General features: G+C 48.2%; 1 protein-coding gene across 3 annotated transcripts in view; it reads left to right on the top strand.

Moving 5' to 3' along the window:
* The window catches only part of BRPF3 (bromodomain and PHD finger containing 3), a 32,318-nt gene extending 16,488 nt beyond the window's left edge, over positions 1-15,830 (top strand). Inside the window, exons 8-12 of one of the 3 annotated variants that reach the window (XM_002914293.4) lie at positions 653-746; positions 4,641-4,738; positions 8,050-8,147; positions 12,019-12,173; positions 13,483-15,830. In XM_002914293.4, the coding sequence (XP_002914339.2) occupies positions 653-746; positions 4,641-4,738; positions 8,050-8,147; positions 12,019-12,173; positions 13,483-13,666 (629 nt within the window). In that variant the 3' untranslated portion in view covers positions 13,667-15,830. Of the gene's footprint in view, positions 1-652; positions 747-4,640; positions 4,739-8,049; positions 8,148-12,018; positions 12,174-13,482 lie in introns of those variants that run through there. The other 2 variants (XR_004625459.1, XM_011218517.3) reach the window with 2 other exon arrangements.
* Positions 15,831-16,779: the final 949 nt, after the last annotated feature.

Consider the following 16,779-nt stretch of genomic DNA (forward strand, 5'->3'; position numbering starts at 1 on the left):
AAGGGACCTGTATTTCAGAGCCCAGTCTAGAACCCAGGGAATTCTGACTCCCCATACCAGCAAGGTCAGGTCTGCTTTAGATCTGCTGAATTCCCCCATCCTCAGCTCTGACTAGCTGTGCTAGATATCTTGGGGTGGGACTGACACAGTCGTTACCCTGCCCCAACCTCCCCTGACACCATCCCCAAAGAATGAAGCTTAGCTTTGCCAGCTGTGTGATGGATAGGGTGTGTGAGTGTTTATCTGAAGAGGCAAGGCGGGTGGGCTCCCCAAGAGGCAGAGGAGACTCCCTGATAATTGAGGCTTGAAATTAGAAGCAGATCAGGGACTTAGGAGCCAGCTGGAGGAGGGAAGTCTTGGTATTTCCTTTTGTAGCCAAATGACAATAACTGTTGTGAGCTGTGTGCTGTGTTTTCCTTAAAGTTAAACCAGAGGGATGGGAAGGAAAATGCAGTGTCTGCTCATTGCCCTAGTCAGCGTTTCCCCAAGTCTTCACCAGGTTCTTTCTGCCACCCAAGACCCATTGGGGAAGGAACAGCCACCCTTTCCACTCCTCCTCACTGAGCCCTCCCCAGGCGGCTGCCTCACATGACAGCTTGTGTCAGGGGAAGGGGGTTTCTGCACTGAGGCTTACTCTGTGTGTCCTTGGCAGGCGTGACCAACGGCTTTGGGAAACACACCGAAAGCGGGTCTGACTCCGAGTGTAGTTTGGGTCTCAGTGGTGGACTGGCATTTGAAGCTTGCAGGTAAGAACCGTCGTTCCCAAAGCTTTGTTGGCAGCTCTGCCACCTCCCCCTTTATTCTCTGGTCAGCTACAGATAGAGCCTCCTCCTGCTTATGTTAAGTTTTTCTTCCCCCACCCCTGCTGTTTCCTGAGGCCTGTGGTCTGTAATGCTGGTAGCTCCTAGGAAACAGGGTGACCCTTGCCTCTCAGGCCTGATCTGACTGGAAGGGGAGGAGTGGCGCTGATGCTTTACAGGGTTTGTAGAGCTGAATTTGGCTCCAGAGGGCAGGGACAGCCAAATCTCTATTGCCCAGCAAAGTTAACATTCGAGCCATCCCCCACCTTCCCTGCTGGGCCACTCTGATAACCCACTTACAGACATGGTCTTGCCCTTTGCTTTTTGGGGCATCGTAGCAAAGGTGTCTTTAAGAGGTGTGGTGTGCAAATAAGAAATGAGCAGATAGGAAGCTTGGAATAGCCATTTATTTAGTCAAAGGCCCTAGCTCTTCTGCTGTCCTTGAGTGGGGAAAGGATGGGTTTCTTTTTCCATTCTTTTACCCGAAGGGAGGATTTCTGAGACCAGAGCATTAAAGTTTCTTCCAAGTCCCAAGAGTTTATTGAATCCCTGCTCTGTGCTATGGGTGCTCTGCAAGACGCCACAGAGTGTGGGATTCTCGGAAATGGGGGACCCTCAGTGCCACAGAGGAGAAACAAGTTGTCCTGAAAGCTGCCTCAGGGTCCTCCAACATGACTCCTGAACAGATCCTGGGTTCAGAGTAGGGGAGGAAAGGTCCCAGGGCAGCACCAAAAGACTCTGCGTTTTCAAGGCAGGTTGAGTGTGTGTTTTGTTAGGGACTCACTCTCTCCTGGCTACTGGGCTCCTGGGGGAGGGGGGCGGCTACGGGAGGACCCCTGCTGTGGTATGTGGTCCCTTGGAGATTTTCCCCCACCAAGCCTCAGAATCACCCTAGCTTTCTTTCTCCGTGGCCTCTAGAGATACAAGGGCAGTGGAGAGAAAAAAACCACAGTTACTAGTCATAGAGGAAGCAGAGCTTTCAGAATCTTACAAGATTCTTCCACCCTGGTCCTGGGTTGGAATTCTTAACTCCCTTCAAAGATAATAATGCTTGGAAACCCATTTCATTGGGGTGGGGTAGGAGTGGGATTATCAAACTATCCCCTCCTAGCCCTTGACTAAAGGTAGAAGGTGTGTTGGGCCCTTCACTCCATGAAGGGCACTTGTCCCAGCCATGAACCACAGGAAGGAAGCCAGGCCAGCCTCTGGTTAGCCTGCTGGTTAGGCCATGTGTTTGCCTTTGTGCAGAACTCCAGTCCATGCCACCTATTTCTCTAGAGCCCTGTTCAGTGTGGGAATAGTGCCCTTGGAAGCATTTCCTCTTTAACTCAGTGGATCTCAATGGAATTTCAGGGTTTAAAACAGGAGGTTTGGGACTCCAGCTGCAGGATTTTTTTTTTTTCTTTTTCTTTCCTTCCTTTTCTCCCCCTACACTGTGGTGGTAAGTACGTAAAGGAAGATTTTACTTACTAATTATTTTTAAAGATTTATTTATTGGAGAGAGAGAGAGAGAGTGCATGCATGGGGGGTGGGGAGGGGCAGAGGGAGAGAGAGAAACTTTAGCAGACTCTGCTGAGCTTGGAGCCCGATGTGGGACTTGATCTCGGGACCCTGAGATCATGACCTGAGCAGAAACCAAGAGTCAGCCACTCAACCGACTGAGCCCCCAGGTGCCCCTTTACTTACTCTTTATTTTATTTTTTTTTAAGATTTTATTTATTTATTCGACAGAGATAGAGACAGCCAGCGAGAGAGGGAACACAAGCAGGGGGAGTGGGAGAGGAAGAAGCAGGCTCATAGCGGAGGAGCCTGATGTGGGGCTCGATCCCAGAACGCCAGGATCACGCCCTGAGCCGAAGGCAGACGCTTAACCGCTGTGCCACCCAGGCGCCCCTACTTACTCTTTATACTGGAATCATATAATCCCAGAATTAGAAAGAACCTTGAAAGAACCTGTGTTCACTAATTCTATCCCCCTGCCCACCTATCCCAGGGTTTACCTTTCCCGATGATTTTCTGAGCAGACTGGGGCTGCACCCTCTTTCTGTGGGTCACTTACTCAAATATTAATAATTGAGCACCTATTTCAAGCCAGGCTTTGTTCTAAGTACTGCTAAGGTGTGTTCTCATGGAGCTTATCTTCTCGAAGGGATAAATGAATGTTAAAGTAGTAAACAAAATAATTATAGTTTGGGTTGGCTGCTTAGAACTGCGTAACTTGGAAAGAGGGCTGAAGTGCAGGCCATGTTGAGTCACTTGTGCTCTTTCTACGAAACAGGAGTACACGGACCTAGTTAAGCTGTTGCGTCTTGTTTTATTGAGCTCCTCCTTCTCAGAGCTCATCATTTGATAGCACAACATTAGTAGTTGATAGTGTTTTAAGTGAGACATTAAAACTTACTGCCCTTCATGTAATAATATTTGTTATGTAACTACCATCTGCCATTTGTTGAGTACTGGGTATGTACTGGGTGCTCTCTGTGTACTAAATCCTCACAGCAGCACATGGGGACACCGGTCTCAGAGAGGGTAGGTAACTTGCTCTAGGTCACAAAACTCATGAGTACAAGAGCCAGGTTCTGAACCCAGGTAGTCTGGCTCCAGAGTTTCTCTCTTAACCACTTTGTTGTGCCCTCTTTTGTTGTATTTGAAGATGTCTCCCCAGATCCATTATAGGAACTTTGAGAGACCTCAGAGTCTCTAAGCCCAGTGACAGATTTTTATGGGGTGAGTGGGAACCGAATCCGAAATGTAAACCGGGTGTTAATTTTTTTTTTCCCCAACAGGTCCTAATTTTGACTAGCAGGAAAAAAGCTACCAGCCTGCCAGTTACTGAAGGATTAGGATTCATTGGGTTCTGGTTGTGCAGGGTTTTCTGAATAAGATTATAATAAAGTCAGCTGTGATTCAGTAAAACAGGGGTACCCTACTCTCTAGCCAGTCCTAACGCCAGCCTCCTTTTATCCCACCAGGGTTGTCTTAAGCATTTCTACTCTTCTGCAGATTATTGCCCCATCTTTTAAGCCTTTCTTTTTCATTGAAAAAAGCAGTGATATTTTCCAAAGTTTGTATGGGAGAAACCCCTAGCCACATCATTCTTGCCCAGGGGCTTGGAACTATCATGAGAACTATTTAAAAATACAGATAATTGGGTGGGTTCTGGTTATACCATTCTCCGGTTCCGATATTATCATTCTCATTTTTGCTTTATTACCTTCTAGTCTTTGTCTAATATATACATATATTTTACTTCTTTGCAGTAACCATATGGAAAAAAATTGGTCTGCTTGTTTGTTTAAAAAAAATCCCTCTCTAAGAAAAACTTCACACACAAAGTGGAAGTGAGAAGTGGATTATTTTTTCAATTAAAAAATGTCTTTTCTAATTACAGAAGTAAAACATGTCCTTTATAGAAAATTTGGGAAAGAGGCACATTTTTGTACCTCAAAAATAAATTGGTTTCTAAAGAAGCAGTGTAAAAGAATTCTGGACGGATGTGAGACTGGCTCGTGATGGCTGGGCTGCTTAGACCCTGGAAGGATTGACAGGTGCCTGGAGTGACCTTTCCTCTCGAGGAATGCCAAAGTCCCTGGGCAGGGAAGCCGGCATCTCTTTCCAGAGTCCTTCCACATGGATGAAGTGGTCCCTCAAAGCCTCATGGGAACTTTGTGGTCAGAAGCGTATCGTGGGTTAGTGCAAATTGTTAGGGGAAGGTGAGAAACCATTCTCATGGAAGGGTTTTTGCAGCTCCACTCCTGTCAGAGATAGGAGAGCAGCAGCGGGTGTGTTGGTCCTTGAAATTGCTCATTTCGCCCCCTCTGCCTCTTGCTCCATGTGCAGTGGTCTGACGCCCCCCAAACGCAGCCGCGGAAAGCCAGCCCTATCTCGTGTCCCCTTCCTGGAAGGTGTAAATGGAGATTCTGACTACAGCAGCGCAGGTGAGGAGTGGTGTACAAGTGGATCTGGGGGGGCTCAGGCCTTCCAAAGTACCAGCTCACAGAGCTGCAGCCAGACCCGTAGCTCCTACACGGGCACTGGGCTGGAGATGGCACCCCTCCCAGGTCATTCATACTCTTTTTTTTTTTTTTTTAAGTTCATCTTAAATTTGAATAGTAATATATGCCCATGATAACAAAAATCAAAAAGGGTGCGTAATGAAAAGCCAGGAGTACCCTCCTCAGAACAACCACTGTTAGCAGTTTCTAGATGAAATTTATACATGTATAAGCCAAAGCTTGTGCGCGTGTTTAAGAGAGTGAGTAGAAAAGCTAATATACACGTGTTCTTTTAAACCATGCTTTTTTTCAATTAGTAATATATCTTGGAGATCCTTCTGTGCTTTTTATTGGCTGCCTGATGTCCCATTATCTAGGAGTGCCAGCCCTCCACAGATGGACATTTAGATTGTTTTCACTTCTTTGTTCTAATCAGTGTTGCAGTGAGCAACCTTGTACATGGATCATTTTGTATCGCTGGGGAGCATACCCTTCTGTCGAGAAGTGGAGTTGCTGTACTTGAGAGAAGTGTGTATTTGTAGTTTCCAGACCCATTGCCAATCTGCCCTCACTGGAGTGAGGATAGCCTGGATCACTGAATCTCACACATTGCCCTGTGATTGCATGGGATCCAGTGCTTTCAGCCCTGTCCCATGAGACATTCTACTCAGGCTGGTTCAGACAGTGAAATACCTGGGTCTTGTCTCTTTGGACCAAGGGATTCAAGAACAGGATAAGGCAGGGCCAAAGGAGAGGGCTGGTTGGTGTTCAGTGGATTGGGTACAGGGCGGGCTCTTCTCCAAGTGCACCTCTGTGCAGCCCTCCTGTGGGGGTGGGGTGGGGGTGCACTCTGGATGCCCTGTCTTTGAAACTTCTTCCTAACACACAGGCGTCAGGGCTTCTCTTCTTTCCTTTTCCCAACCGCCTTACTTTCCCTTAGCATCAGTTTCTTTCTCACATGTGTGTTGAGGAATGCATGCCTGCGTGTTTCACTGATGTCTGACTGTCCGCGCCCAGAGAGCAGGGCTCGTGTCTGAGGAGTTGGAACAGCATCTAGCGCAAACTGGCAGCAGATTGGCACCTACGTTGTGATTCTGGTAGCGACATTTTATTCTTATTTTTAAAAGCACAGACTTATAAAATGATGCCAAAGGAAATTTAAAAGTTTTGACCCTCTCCTGTCCCGTCATCACCTTAACACAGTTGTCTTCATGTCTCTGTGTGGCCTTCTGTTTATTTCAGGCACATTTTTAACAAAATGTTAATCCAGAACATTTCGTTTTCTGCATTTTTCAACATTCTGTCATACTTTTTTCATGTTGACACGATCTTTATCTATCTCATATTATTGGAACAGTGTATCTTCCAATCAGTGCATTATAATTTACTTATCTCTCTCATTGTTAGACATTTGGTTATTTCCAACTTTTAACATTATACATAATGTAGTAAATATGTATTTTTGTTCAAAATCCTTTTATTCGTTTTTAAAGTTCTTTTTCTTTGAATAAATTCCCATGGAAGGAATGTACTGAAGCAGATGATTCATACATTTTTTTTAATGGCTCCTGAGACATACCGCCAAATTATATATTTTTTTAAAGGTTTACTTATTTTTAGAGAGAGTGAGAGGGAGAGAGAAAGCACAGACATGCAAGGAGGGGGAGGGGGAGGGGCAGAAGGAGAGGGAGAGAATTTCAAGCAGACTCCCTGCTCGGCAAGGACCCTGACTTGGGGCTTAATCTCTCGGCCCTGAGATCATGACCAGAGCAGAAATCAAGAGTCAGATGCTTAACCAACTGACCCACCCACATTCCCCCGCCAGATTGTATTCTTAAGGATTAGACTGGTCTGCAATTTCTTCAACAGTGCGTGATTGCACCAGTTTCTCCACAGCCTTCCTCTTTAGTATTGGATTTTATCTTTTTGTTGTTATTGCTATTGACCCCAATGCATAAAAAACAATACCTCAGGGCACCTGAGTGATTTAGTCAGTTAAGTGGCTGCCTTCCGCTCAGGTCATAATCCCAGGGTCCTGGGATCGAGCCCTGTGTCCAGCTCCCTATTTAGTGGGGAGTGTCTGCTTCTCCTTTTCTCTCTGCATATCCCCCCTTTCCCGCTTATGCGCTCTCTTTCCCTCCCTCACTCTCTCAATAAATAAATAAATAAAATCTTTAAAAAAAGAAGTAATACCTCATTATTAGTAGTACATTTTTTTAAAAATTATAAATGAGGGTGGGAATATTTCCATAGGAACATGATTTCCACTCTTCAGGGTTTGGGCCTTTTTCCTTGGTTGAGCTTGGTCACCTTGAGTTCTGTTTGTAGCCGTGGGGAGGGGAGGGAGGCTCCTCTCTGTTCAGGAGCGTCTGTGAAGTCTGTCCATGTGTGCTGCCGCATCGCATGCAGAACAGAGTAGGCTGGAGAGATGCGGTGCCTGCCCCAGGCGGGACACCCAGGTCAGGTTCTGAGAAATCATGCCCATGAAGGACCTGCAGACCTGCTTGGCTCTGCTGAGCGCCTTGTATCCAGGTGACCTGGATGGCCAGGCGTGGCCCTGTCAGGAAGAACTCATTTAGCAAGTGGTTTTACTGGGATGTCTGTCCCAGGCACCTTTTTCCATGAAGCCTCTATCATGAGGCCCACCATGCAGGGAGGCCCAGAGAGCAGTTTGTGGCTTTGTCAAGCTGGGTTGTTAATTTTCTTCCTGGGGTCCTGGTGATGAAGCAGTCATATTTTTCCAAGGAATACCATCTTAGGGTTCTAGTCCAGAGGTCAGCAAACTAACATATTGCCTGTTTTTGTAGGGCCTGCAGGCTAAGAATGGTTTTTACATTTTTAAATGATTGAAAAGAAAATCAAAAGAAGAATGATATTTTGTAACACATGAAAATTGCATGAAATTCAAATTTCAGTGTCTAAAAATAAAATTTTATGAGGACACAGCCATACTCATTCCTTTGCAGAATATCTATGGCTGTTTTTATGTTGCAACAGTAGAGTTGAGTGGTTGCAACAGAGACCATGTAGACTACAAAACCTAAAATATTTACCATTTGGCCTTTTACAAAACAAGTTTGCCAACCCCTGGTCTAGTCTAAGAGCTAAAGAAAGGGCAGGGAAGAGGAAGGGTGGAGGGAATGTGGCTGACTCATTCCTGGGTTGCCCTAGTCAAATGGAGGCCACAGGCAGGCCTCCTGGGCACCATTCCAAGTCCCCTTTGGGTGCTGTCTCCTCCCCTCCCCCACCCCCAGGCAGAAGCCTCCTGATGCCCTTTGAAGACCGCGGAGACCTGGAGCCCCTGGAGCTGGTGTGGGCCAAGTGCCGAGGCTATCCCTCCTACCCTGCCTTGGTGAGTCTGCCCCAGACACCACCCTCCTCCCTCCCCTGGGCTGTTCTGGCCCCTGTCTTGTCCTGGGGGCTTATCTGATTGGATCAAGCCAGCAGAGCGTGGTGGGAGTCAGGGTGCCTTTAGCTGCAGAAGAGAGGGAGGTTTTACCCCAGCCTGGGTGGGTCAAACTATCAAGGTCCCCAGCTTGGAGCACTCAAAATAGGGTAAAAGTGTGAAGACAGAAACTAGGGCTTGTGAGGATTTAATAGCATTTATTTATTTGTTTATGCATAAAAGTAATATATTCTCATTGTAGAGAATTTATTAAAAATTTGTCATGCTAAATTCTTGAAATACTGAGGAAGATACGGCTTTTCCTCATTTTGTGGGGAAGAAAATTGAGGATCTATCTATTGCCTGTAGTCATCTAGCTATTAAATGGCAGGGTTGGAATTTGAGCCCAAGGCTCAATGTGTGTGTTGTCAAAGCCTGTGTTCTGAGCCACTAAGTTCAAAATCACCCATAGTCTCATCTGTTCAGAGATTACCTCTTGGTATATATCCACTCAGCTTTTTTTTTTTTAATGCATAAATATGAGACCATACTCTGTTTAACTTGCCTTTCACTTAATGGTGTATCATGAACATGCATGTCTTGTGCCATTAAACATTCTTTATCAACATCACTTTAATGACTGCACTGTTCTCAGTTGTATGCATGCACCTTATTTAACCATTCCCTAGTTGGTCATTTAGATTGTTTTGAGTTTTTCACTATGACGAATAGCTGACAGTAAGCATCACTATAGTTTTACTCTGTGTGATCATGATTATTTCTGTACAGTGAATTCTTAGGGTTGCCTTCTTGGGGCAAGGTCTGCAACATTCTGATACAAATTGCCAAGCTGCTCTTCAGAAAGTTAGTTCCAGTGTCTACTCCCACCAGTAGTAGCTAAAATACCTCATTTTTGCCATAGTAGCAGTAGCTAAAAATTCCATTTTTACCACCTTGATTGTTATTTCCTAGCACTATCTCTGTGTCCATCTGGCACGGGAAGATAGTGATTCTAAACCTTTGGGGCATCCCAGAATCTCGGGGGAATTTTTTAAACAATACAGATACTGAGGCCCCATCTTGGAACAACCCAGTGAGAACAAGGCCAGACTAAGCAATGAATATTTTTTTAAATTTTTATTTTATTTTATTTTATTTTATTTTATTTATTTTATTTATTTTATTTAATTTTATTTTTTTATTTTAATTTGAGAGTGAGCAAGCATGGGAGGGGTTGGGGCAGAGGGAGAGGGAGAGAGAGAGAGAGAGTCTTAGGCAGGTTCCACAATGAGTGTGGAGCCTGACTCGGGGCTTGATCTCACGACCCCAAGATCATGACCTGAGCTGAAATCAAGAGTCAGATGCTTAACTGACTGAGCCACCCAGGCATCCCTAGCTATGGATGTTTTTTAGAAAGCTTTCCAGATGATCTGTAGCCAGGGTTGTGTGAATGACCCTGGCAACTGCTTGCATGTATCCAAGAGTTCTGGGCTTCTCACGGCTCTTTCAGGTCTAATAGCAGCCTCTTAAGGTCAAGAGGGCGGGAACGCTGACCCTTTTGGACTGGAGGAAGCTACAGATCTAAGAGGTCATACAACTTGCTGGGGCCATATTGGAGTGCCTTTTGCCTACCTCACTCCCCCTTTAGCAGCGGCAGGTGGGGGGGATCCACGCTGTGACCAGCTTCCGAGGACGTTGGGCCTGGGGTCTGCCTTCACACGGCTCTGTGTCCTGTTGTCACTGAGACCCCCAATGTGGTTGTTGAGGAAGTGCTTAAAGCTGTACAGGTTTGGTGTTTTAAGTCTCACAGCGCAAAAGCAAACAACAATAACAAAAGTCTGAAATTAGTCTTGTTTCCATTTTAATTATCTTCTTAATCATACATTTTCTTTCATGATTAAATAAATTCAGCCACCACCTGAGAAAACCCACCACCTGAACACAGCCTATGTTTTTATTTTGGCTTATGCTCTCCCAGTTGTTCTCCTGTGCATACTTAAATATGTACTTGTGTCCACACTGAATATACAGTTTTTAAATTTTTTCTATTTTGGCTTTTGTTTTTAAAAAAAAGGTTTTTTTCTGTAAAATAATGTATCTGTATTATAGAAGTTTTGGAAAAATACAGAAAAGCAGCAGAAACCCTACCATTCTAGCATGTCAACTGTAAGCATTTTGCATCGTTTCTTGTATTTATGTAGTGTACAGCTATAATAGTGTATATACACATTTATTAGATAATGTGTTAAGTGTATCACAAGCCTTATTGTTTTACATCTGCCTAAGATTTGAGCGAATGGTCCATTATTTGTTATTTTGGAACATATTTTCCTGTATCTTCTTTAAAAACGGAGGAGACCTCTCCTCTAGGGGCAACTTACCCACCTTGCTTCTGCCCTTGGGGGACATTTTTCACCATTGCCCCCCGTTCCAAGGCAGGAACCAGCATGGCTTAGTGAGGAGTGGACCCGCTATCTCGTTCAATTGAGGAAGCTCAGGGGGGGCTTGTGTGGTGGTTCTCATTAGGACCCTTAGCTAGCTTCAGTCCCGGGGGGACAGACAGGCTGGGAGATAAAGAGTTTTGACCAAACTGCACAGCTGGGGGCAGGGTGGGGGTGATTCTTCCTTAGAGCAAACTCTGAACCAGAACACCTGCTTTCAGCTGCTTATCTTGAGAGGGAAGTAGGGAAGCTGGCAGACACCCAAAGGTAAACAACCAGAGCAGTTTATTATGAGAACAGGCCCCTGGGACTCGGGATAGAAATTAAGATTGTTCCATCTCTGGAGAAAGCTGCTTCCTCATTATGTTTCCAAGCCCCTCTGGCCTCAGCATACAGAGGTGATCAACCCACTACTTTGGAAACGGGCTGTGTAGGGCAGCAGGCAGCAGAAAAGCCACTGTGGCCACAGACAGCCATGTCCTCCTGTGCTTGGTGCTCTCCTCTGTCAGCTGATAGCTGTCAGCAGACTTCTTGGCATCAGCAAGAAGATGAAATAAGATGGTGATATGTGAATAAGCAGGAGCTTTGTCGGTGCTTCCTAGAGCTAGAGATCACGGTTGTCAATGCCACCGGGCATTTTGCGAAGCCCCTGCCCTGTGGAGCTTGCAGCCTCGAGCATTAATTCCTCTGATGGCCCTTCTTTCCAGCCACATCATTCTCCCTGCTCCAGCAACCCTCCAAGTTCAGTCTTAACAGCTTCTTTCTGACCTCACATGGAGGTGCCCACAAATGTACCTGGTCCACACAGCAGGAAGGTTATAGCCAGACAGGAAAGTAGTGGGTAACCAGGGGCTCTGGTAGGTAGAACGAAAGGGATGGGCCCTGCTGCTGGTGCATAATCTCCTTCATAGCCATGGTGTCTAGGAAGGCCCCGGAGCCTTTGAAGTGAACTGCAAAGGTTTTAAAGGGAAATTGACAAGGGAAAAAATGGCCTCCACTCCCTTCCCCTAAGGAACATTTTGAAGAATGAATTTGCCAATCTGGCCTGGACATCACAGATACCCCTCAATCTGACACCCCCCCCATACTGGATTCACATTTCTTCTGTTTCAGCTCTGGGCCCCAAAGGTTCATGGAGCAAGCTCCCTTATCAGAAGAACTGATTGGGTGGGGCTTGGAGGGTTAGGCCAACCAACTGGGAAAGGAGAGCCAAGACTTCCATTTTGGGGTCCGGGGGGGGTCATAGAAGAGGTCAGCCCCCTTCATCACTTGGTTGTGGGCCTGGCTCAGGCCCTGCATAGCTTGGTTGGGGGGCAGTTCAGCAGGGAGTCTGGTGCAGTGTGCTCTGCTCACCCCCTCCACCCGCAGCTGAGTGCCTTCTCCTTTCCTGCCTCCAGATCATCGATCCCAAGATGCCCCGGGAGGGCCTCCTGCACAATGGTGTCCCCATCCCTGTCCCCCCACTGGATGTGCTGAAGCTGGGAGAGCAGAAACAGGCCGAGGCTGGAGAGAAGCTCTTCCTTGTCCTCTTCTTTGACAACAAGCGCACCTGGTGAGTGGGTGCTATGGCCAGGAGGTTGCACCAGGGTGTGGGCTGAGGGGCCCGTCTGGGAGGCTGTGCACACACTGCCATGCTGGGGAGGTCCACAGAGGGGCTGTGGACTCCGTGACCCTGCCTACACCCAGGTCAGGTGAGGCATTACCAGCAGCTGGCCTGCCCCTGACACGTTAATAGTAACTGAGGAGTGTCTCAGATCAGATTCCCTGGGAAACACCCTGAGATGGAGATTGCTGTCAGGAGGCTTGCTGGGGAGAGTTGTGGCGATGAGGGACGCAGGCCTGGGTGGAGGGACATGTTGAACTGCATCAACTTGCTGCAGAGGCCTCCACTGATCCTCAGGGGCACTCTGGAGCTGGGGGGCTTGTTAGCGATGTCAGGAATTGGGGTTGTGCCTTTGTACCCTCGTGTCAACTAGTCGTTGAATGCTGGCTGCCCCCAGACGGGGGTGGGGGGGTCTCCTTGGGCCAGGTAGCTCCCTTGGTGGAGGGTGATTCCTGGACAGGACTCAGCTGAGAGCCTCCCTGTGGCTGTGGGCATGTGTGTCTTAGTCCTCGGGTGCGGGGATGTGGAGGTGGGGTGGTTTTGGGCAGTGCGGGGTCCGTGGCAAAGGGCTTGCTTGCTTGCCCTTCATGGCTTCTCTTAGTAGCAGGGCACTTCTTTCACCTCTGCTTCTGTAGAATGAGGGGTGTAGGACTAGCTAGTCCAAATAATAATAGCTGTCATTTAGTGTTTACTCCGTGTCCTCATGCAAATTGATTTACATACATAATCTCATTTAATCCTCATTAAACCTTCATCAGTCCCCTCCCAATCCATTTTGCAGCGGAGGAAGCTGAGGCTCGGAAAGCCAAGAACCCATAGCCAGAAGTGGGATACAAACCAAGATCTGGCTCCAAAGGCTAGCTTTCAGCCATATGTTAGATTCATCTGGGGATTTGAAAAAACACACAGACATACCAGGTGTGGGCATCACCAAGGAATTATTGATTCCTGGTATCAGCCCCAGTTCCTAGCCATAGCTCCCTGATGCCCCAAGGCAGGGTGAGGGCTAATCCTAACATGGGCCTCTCTTGGCTCCCAGGGCCTGACAGCCCTCTAAGCACAGTGAGTGCTGTGGGGCTCAGGGAAGGGCCTGGCTGCAAAATAGGTCCCTTGGTGGTCTCCTGCCTGGGGTGTCGCAGTCTGTCTTCTCCTGCTCTATCCGCTCCCCTGGCTTTGCTTGTCCTGGGCAAGTGAGCCCAAGGGAGCCCCCTCATGCGACCCACCACAGCCCGGGCCTCTTACTGTGTTTGTATTTTAGGCAGTGGCTTCCAAGGGACAAAGTGCTGCCCCTGGGTGTAGAAGACACCGTGGACAAGCTCAAGATGCTAGAAGGCCGCAAGACCAGCATCCGAAAGTCGGTGCAGGTGGCTTACGACCGTGCAATGATTCACTTGAGCCGGGTCCGGGGGCCCCACTCCTTCGTCACCTCCAGCTACCTGTAGGGGCAGGGCCTGGCCTGCGTCTGCCTGCCCTGCCTCTGTTCCATGCGGCACAGAGGCCTCTTCCTGCCCCAGCCAGTCGTATGGCCGGCAGCTTCCCCTTCCATGGCAGGCCAGGGACTGGGCTGTGTCGTCCCCATGGGCAAGGCCCCAGTTTTGACCAACTGTGTGGTTCCCCTAGTGGGCCTGCTGTGTGCCAAAAACTCCCACCTGAGCTCGCTCGGGGGCTAGTCCACTGAAGAACCAGTTAGAAGTAGAATTAGCTGTGAGGCTTAGGCCTGGCCATGAAGATGGACCTGAGCCCAGAAGGCAAGAGGTCCTAGGCTCTTTCTCAGAGGTGTGTCTGGACCCCACCTCCCCACTCCCAACTAACTACACCTCAGGGCAAGCAAGGCTCTGACATTGACCCCAGAGGTGCTGTGGATACACGAGGGTCCCACAGGGAAGCTCACAGAGCTCACCCTCACTCCCCTCCATCACCCATTCTCATACCTCTTCCCTGTCCCATCTTCTGCACCAGTGCCGTCTCTCTTTTTCCCATGTTCCTTTCCTTTCCTTTTGTGCCAAATGGACAGAAACCATCACCAAACTGGTCTTTTTTCTTTTTATGTCTCATTCCCTTTGAGGCCAGCTGCTATGCTAGGTGGGTGCCTCCGCCTGGCTCCTTAGGGCCCAGGACAGAGGACAGCCTACCACTCTGGTGACCCCTCCACCAGCACATCTCCCCTGCCCCTCCCCCCCATTTGCTACAGACACAGAGCTAAGGCCAGGCTGTGAAAGCTTGCCCCTTTGAGTGGAGGCGGGGCCCCTCTTGCTCTCTCCCTTTGTGCCGAATGGCGGGCTGAGGCTTGGCAGGCTTCTGTCAGACCAGGCTGGTTGTCCATCCGTCCGCTTGGATGTCAAGGGCTGTGGGGTGCAGGTGCGCTCTTCAGCTGGGTCTGCTGCTGCTCACCCCTCCTGTCCTGTCTGTGGGCCTCACTCTCCGCCGCCCCGGCTGGTGGTGCCCGCAGTCCAGCAGCTCCCTGCCTGCGCTCTGCCCTGCCCAGCCTCTGCTGCTCCCACTCCCGAACTCCAGGGGACACCACATTTTCGTTTCATACCCTCTGTCCCCTTCCCTCTCCTCCTTTCAACCCCCCTCCCCACCTTCACCTTCTCAAAAACGGAAGGAAAAAAAAAACTGTGAAATGGGGAATGCTGACTGACAAACCAACACAACTTTCAGAGGCTTCAATGTCTGTTCTCTGGATGATTCTTTTCACCTCTTACGCACCAAAGTCGCAGAGCCGGGTCGCAGGCCACTGATCGCCATGTTGATTTTTAACCTGACGTTCTTTTTAATTGTTTTAAATTTTTCATAGGGGAGTTTTGGACAAAACAAAGTCACTGGGGAGATCACTGCCATTTTTACACACTCGGCTTTTTAAAAATACAACCAACCAACCAACCAACCACCGTAACTTCTTATACATTTGGGACACGAGCCAGAGTTTAAAAGGGAACCAGCAAAACTCTCTATAACATAAAGGATGGGGTTTTGGATTTTGTACAATAATAAAAATACAATACAGCATATGGCTAGGGAAGGACATGGTGTATATAATTGTAAAATACTGTTCTAAATTATTCAGGCCTATAGTTTCCATTACTGGAGTCCTCCTTTGTGTGGCTGAGTATTTTAAATGCACACAGTGCGGTTTATTTAAAGGAGCCAATGCGTCCCCCTCTCCCCAGGTAGTCGGTCAGCTGTGGACTCTGTGACCTTTGTCTCAACCTGTGTTGTAAGATCTCGGGGCTTTCTCTCTTTCTCTCTCTGTGTCTATCTCTTTCTGAGTCTCTTTTTTTCCCCAATCTCCTTGACTCTCTCAGTCTCTCTCTGAGTCTCATTTTTAAAACTGCTCTTTTAGAATGGGAAGCGGCTCAGATCCTGCTGTGGCGTGGGGCCTATGTGTCTCAGTCGCGTCTGCTGTGAAGCACACGATCCTCTATTTATTGTAGAAAGTGACTTTATTTGCTTTCTAGAATTGTTTATAACAGATGGTATAAGAGAGGTAATAAACAGAGAAAAATCTATGCTTGTAAAGAATACAAAAGTTAATTTTACCTACTATAATATGACTGTCTGAAACTTATTTTCTCTCTGAGAAATAAATGTTCTAATGGGCAGCAATTGCTGTGCTGTGTTTGGTGTCATCAGTGGGGGCCCGCCCCTCTCTTCCTAATTCCTGTAGCCCACCCCCTCCTCAAGAGGCAGGAACCATTAAGAATGGGGTTGTCTAGCTATTGCAGGCTCCCACTGGAAAGGGCTCCGTCTGTCTGACCTCTTGGACCCCTGGCAGGGGTGTGAAGTTGGGCTCGGACATTGTTTCCCCCCCCCCCCCAGGCAGCCCTCGCCTCTCGGTTCTGTAGAAGGTCCAGCCTGCCTGCCCATGGCTCAGCCTTCCGGTGGCCATGTTCCTTTGGGAGCATCCGTTCCGCATGCAGCGGGAGAAGTAGCCCCGTGTCTCTGGCACCTGTTTGCCAAGCTTGCCAAATCTGAGACTAGAGGATGCTCACATCCCGTCTGTCATTGTTGCCATCCCCATTCTATAGATAGCTGGGACACACAGGCCTAACACAGGCCTAGCTCATTTTAGAGCTGGAAGGGATCCAAGCGCCTACCTGGTCTTCTTTTTGCAGATGACCCAACAGACCAGCAAGATTAAAAGACTTGTCCAAGGACAGCCAGCCAAGTAATGGTGACAGAATCCTAGGAGAAGGATCTGGCCAAGGGTTTCCTGGTGGGCTCCACAGCATCTCAAGGCTGCACTGACCTTTTCTGTTCCAGCTCCCCTCTCTCACTGGCTATGGCTGCAGCGTTTCTGGAAAGGGACATCTTGAAGACCAGGGGGAGAGTTCCCAGGGACAAACGGCTCTGTTGCGGGGCCTGGGACAGCTTTCCGCCATCCCCTCCCCTGTCCTGTCTCTGCTCCTGTCCGGCTCCTGTGCTTGGCTGGGAGTTACATGTCACAGCAGTGTGACTGGAGGACAGGGTTCTCCTGATCGCCTCCTCCACAGGGACTTTGAAATTCTTACTGAAGTCACTAAAGTGTAAAAGTGCTTAATTTAATGCAACATTG

The sequence above is a fragment of the Ailuropoda melanoleuca genome, chromosome 5 (genome assembly GCF_002007445.2).
Source record: "Ailuropoda melanoleuca isolate Jingjing chromosome 5, ASM200744v2, whole genome shotgun sequence".
NCBI classification, from domain to species: Eukaryota; Metazoa; Chordata; class Mammalia; order Carnivora; family Ursidae; genus Ailuropoda; species Ailuropoda melanoleuca.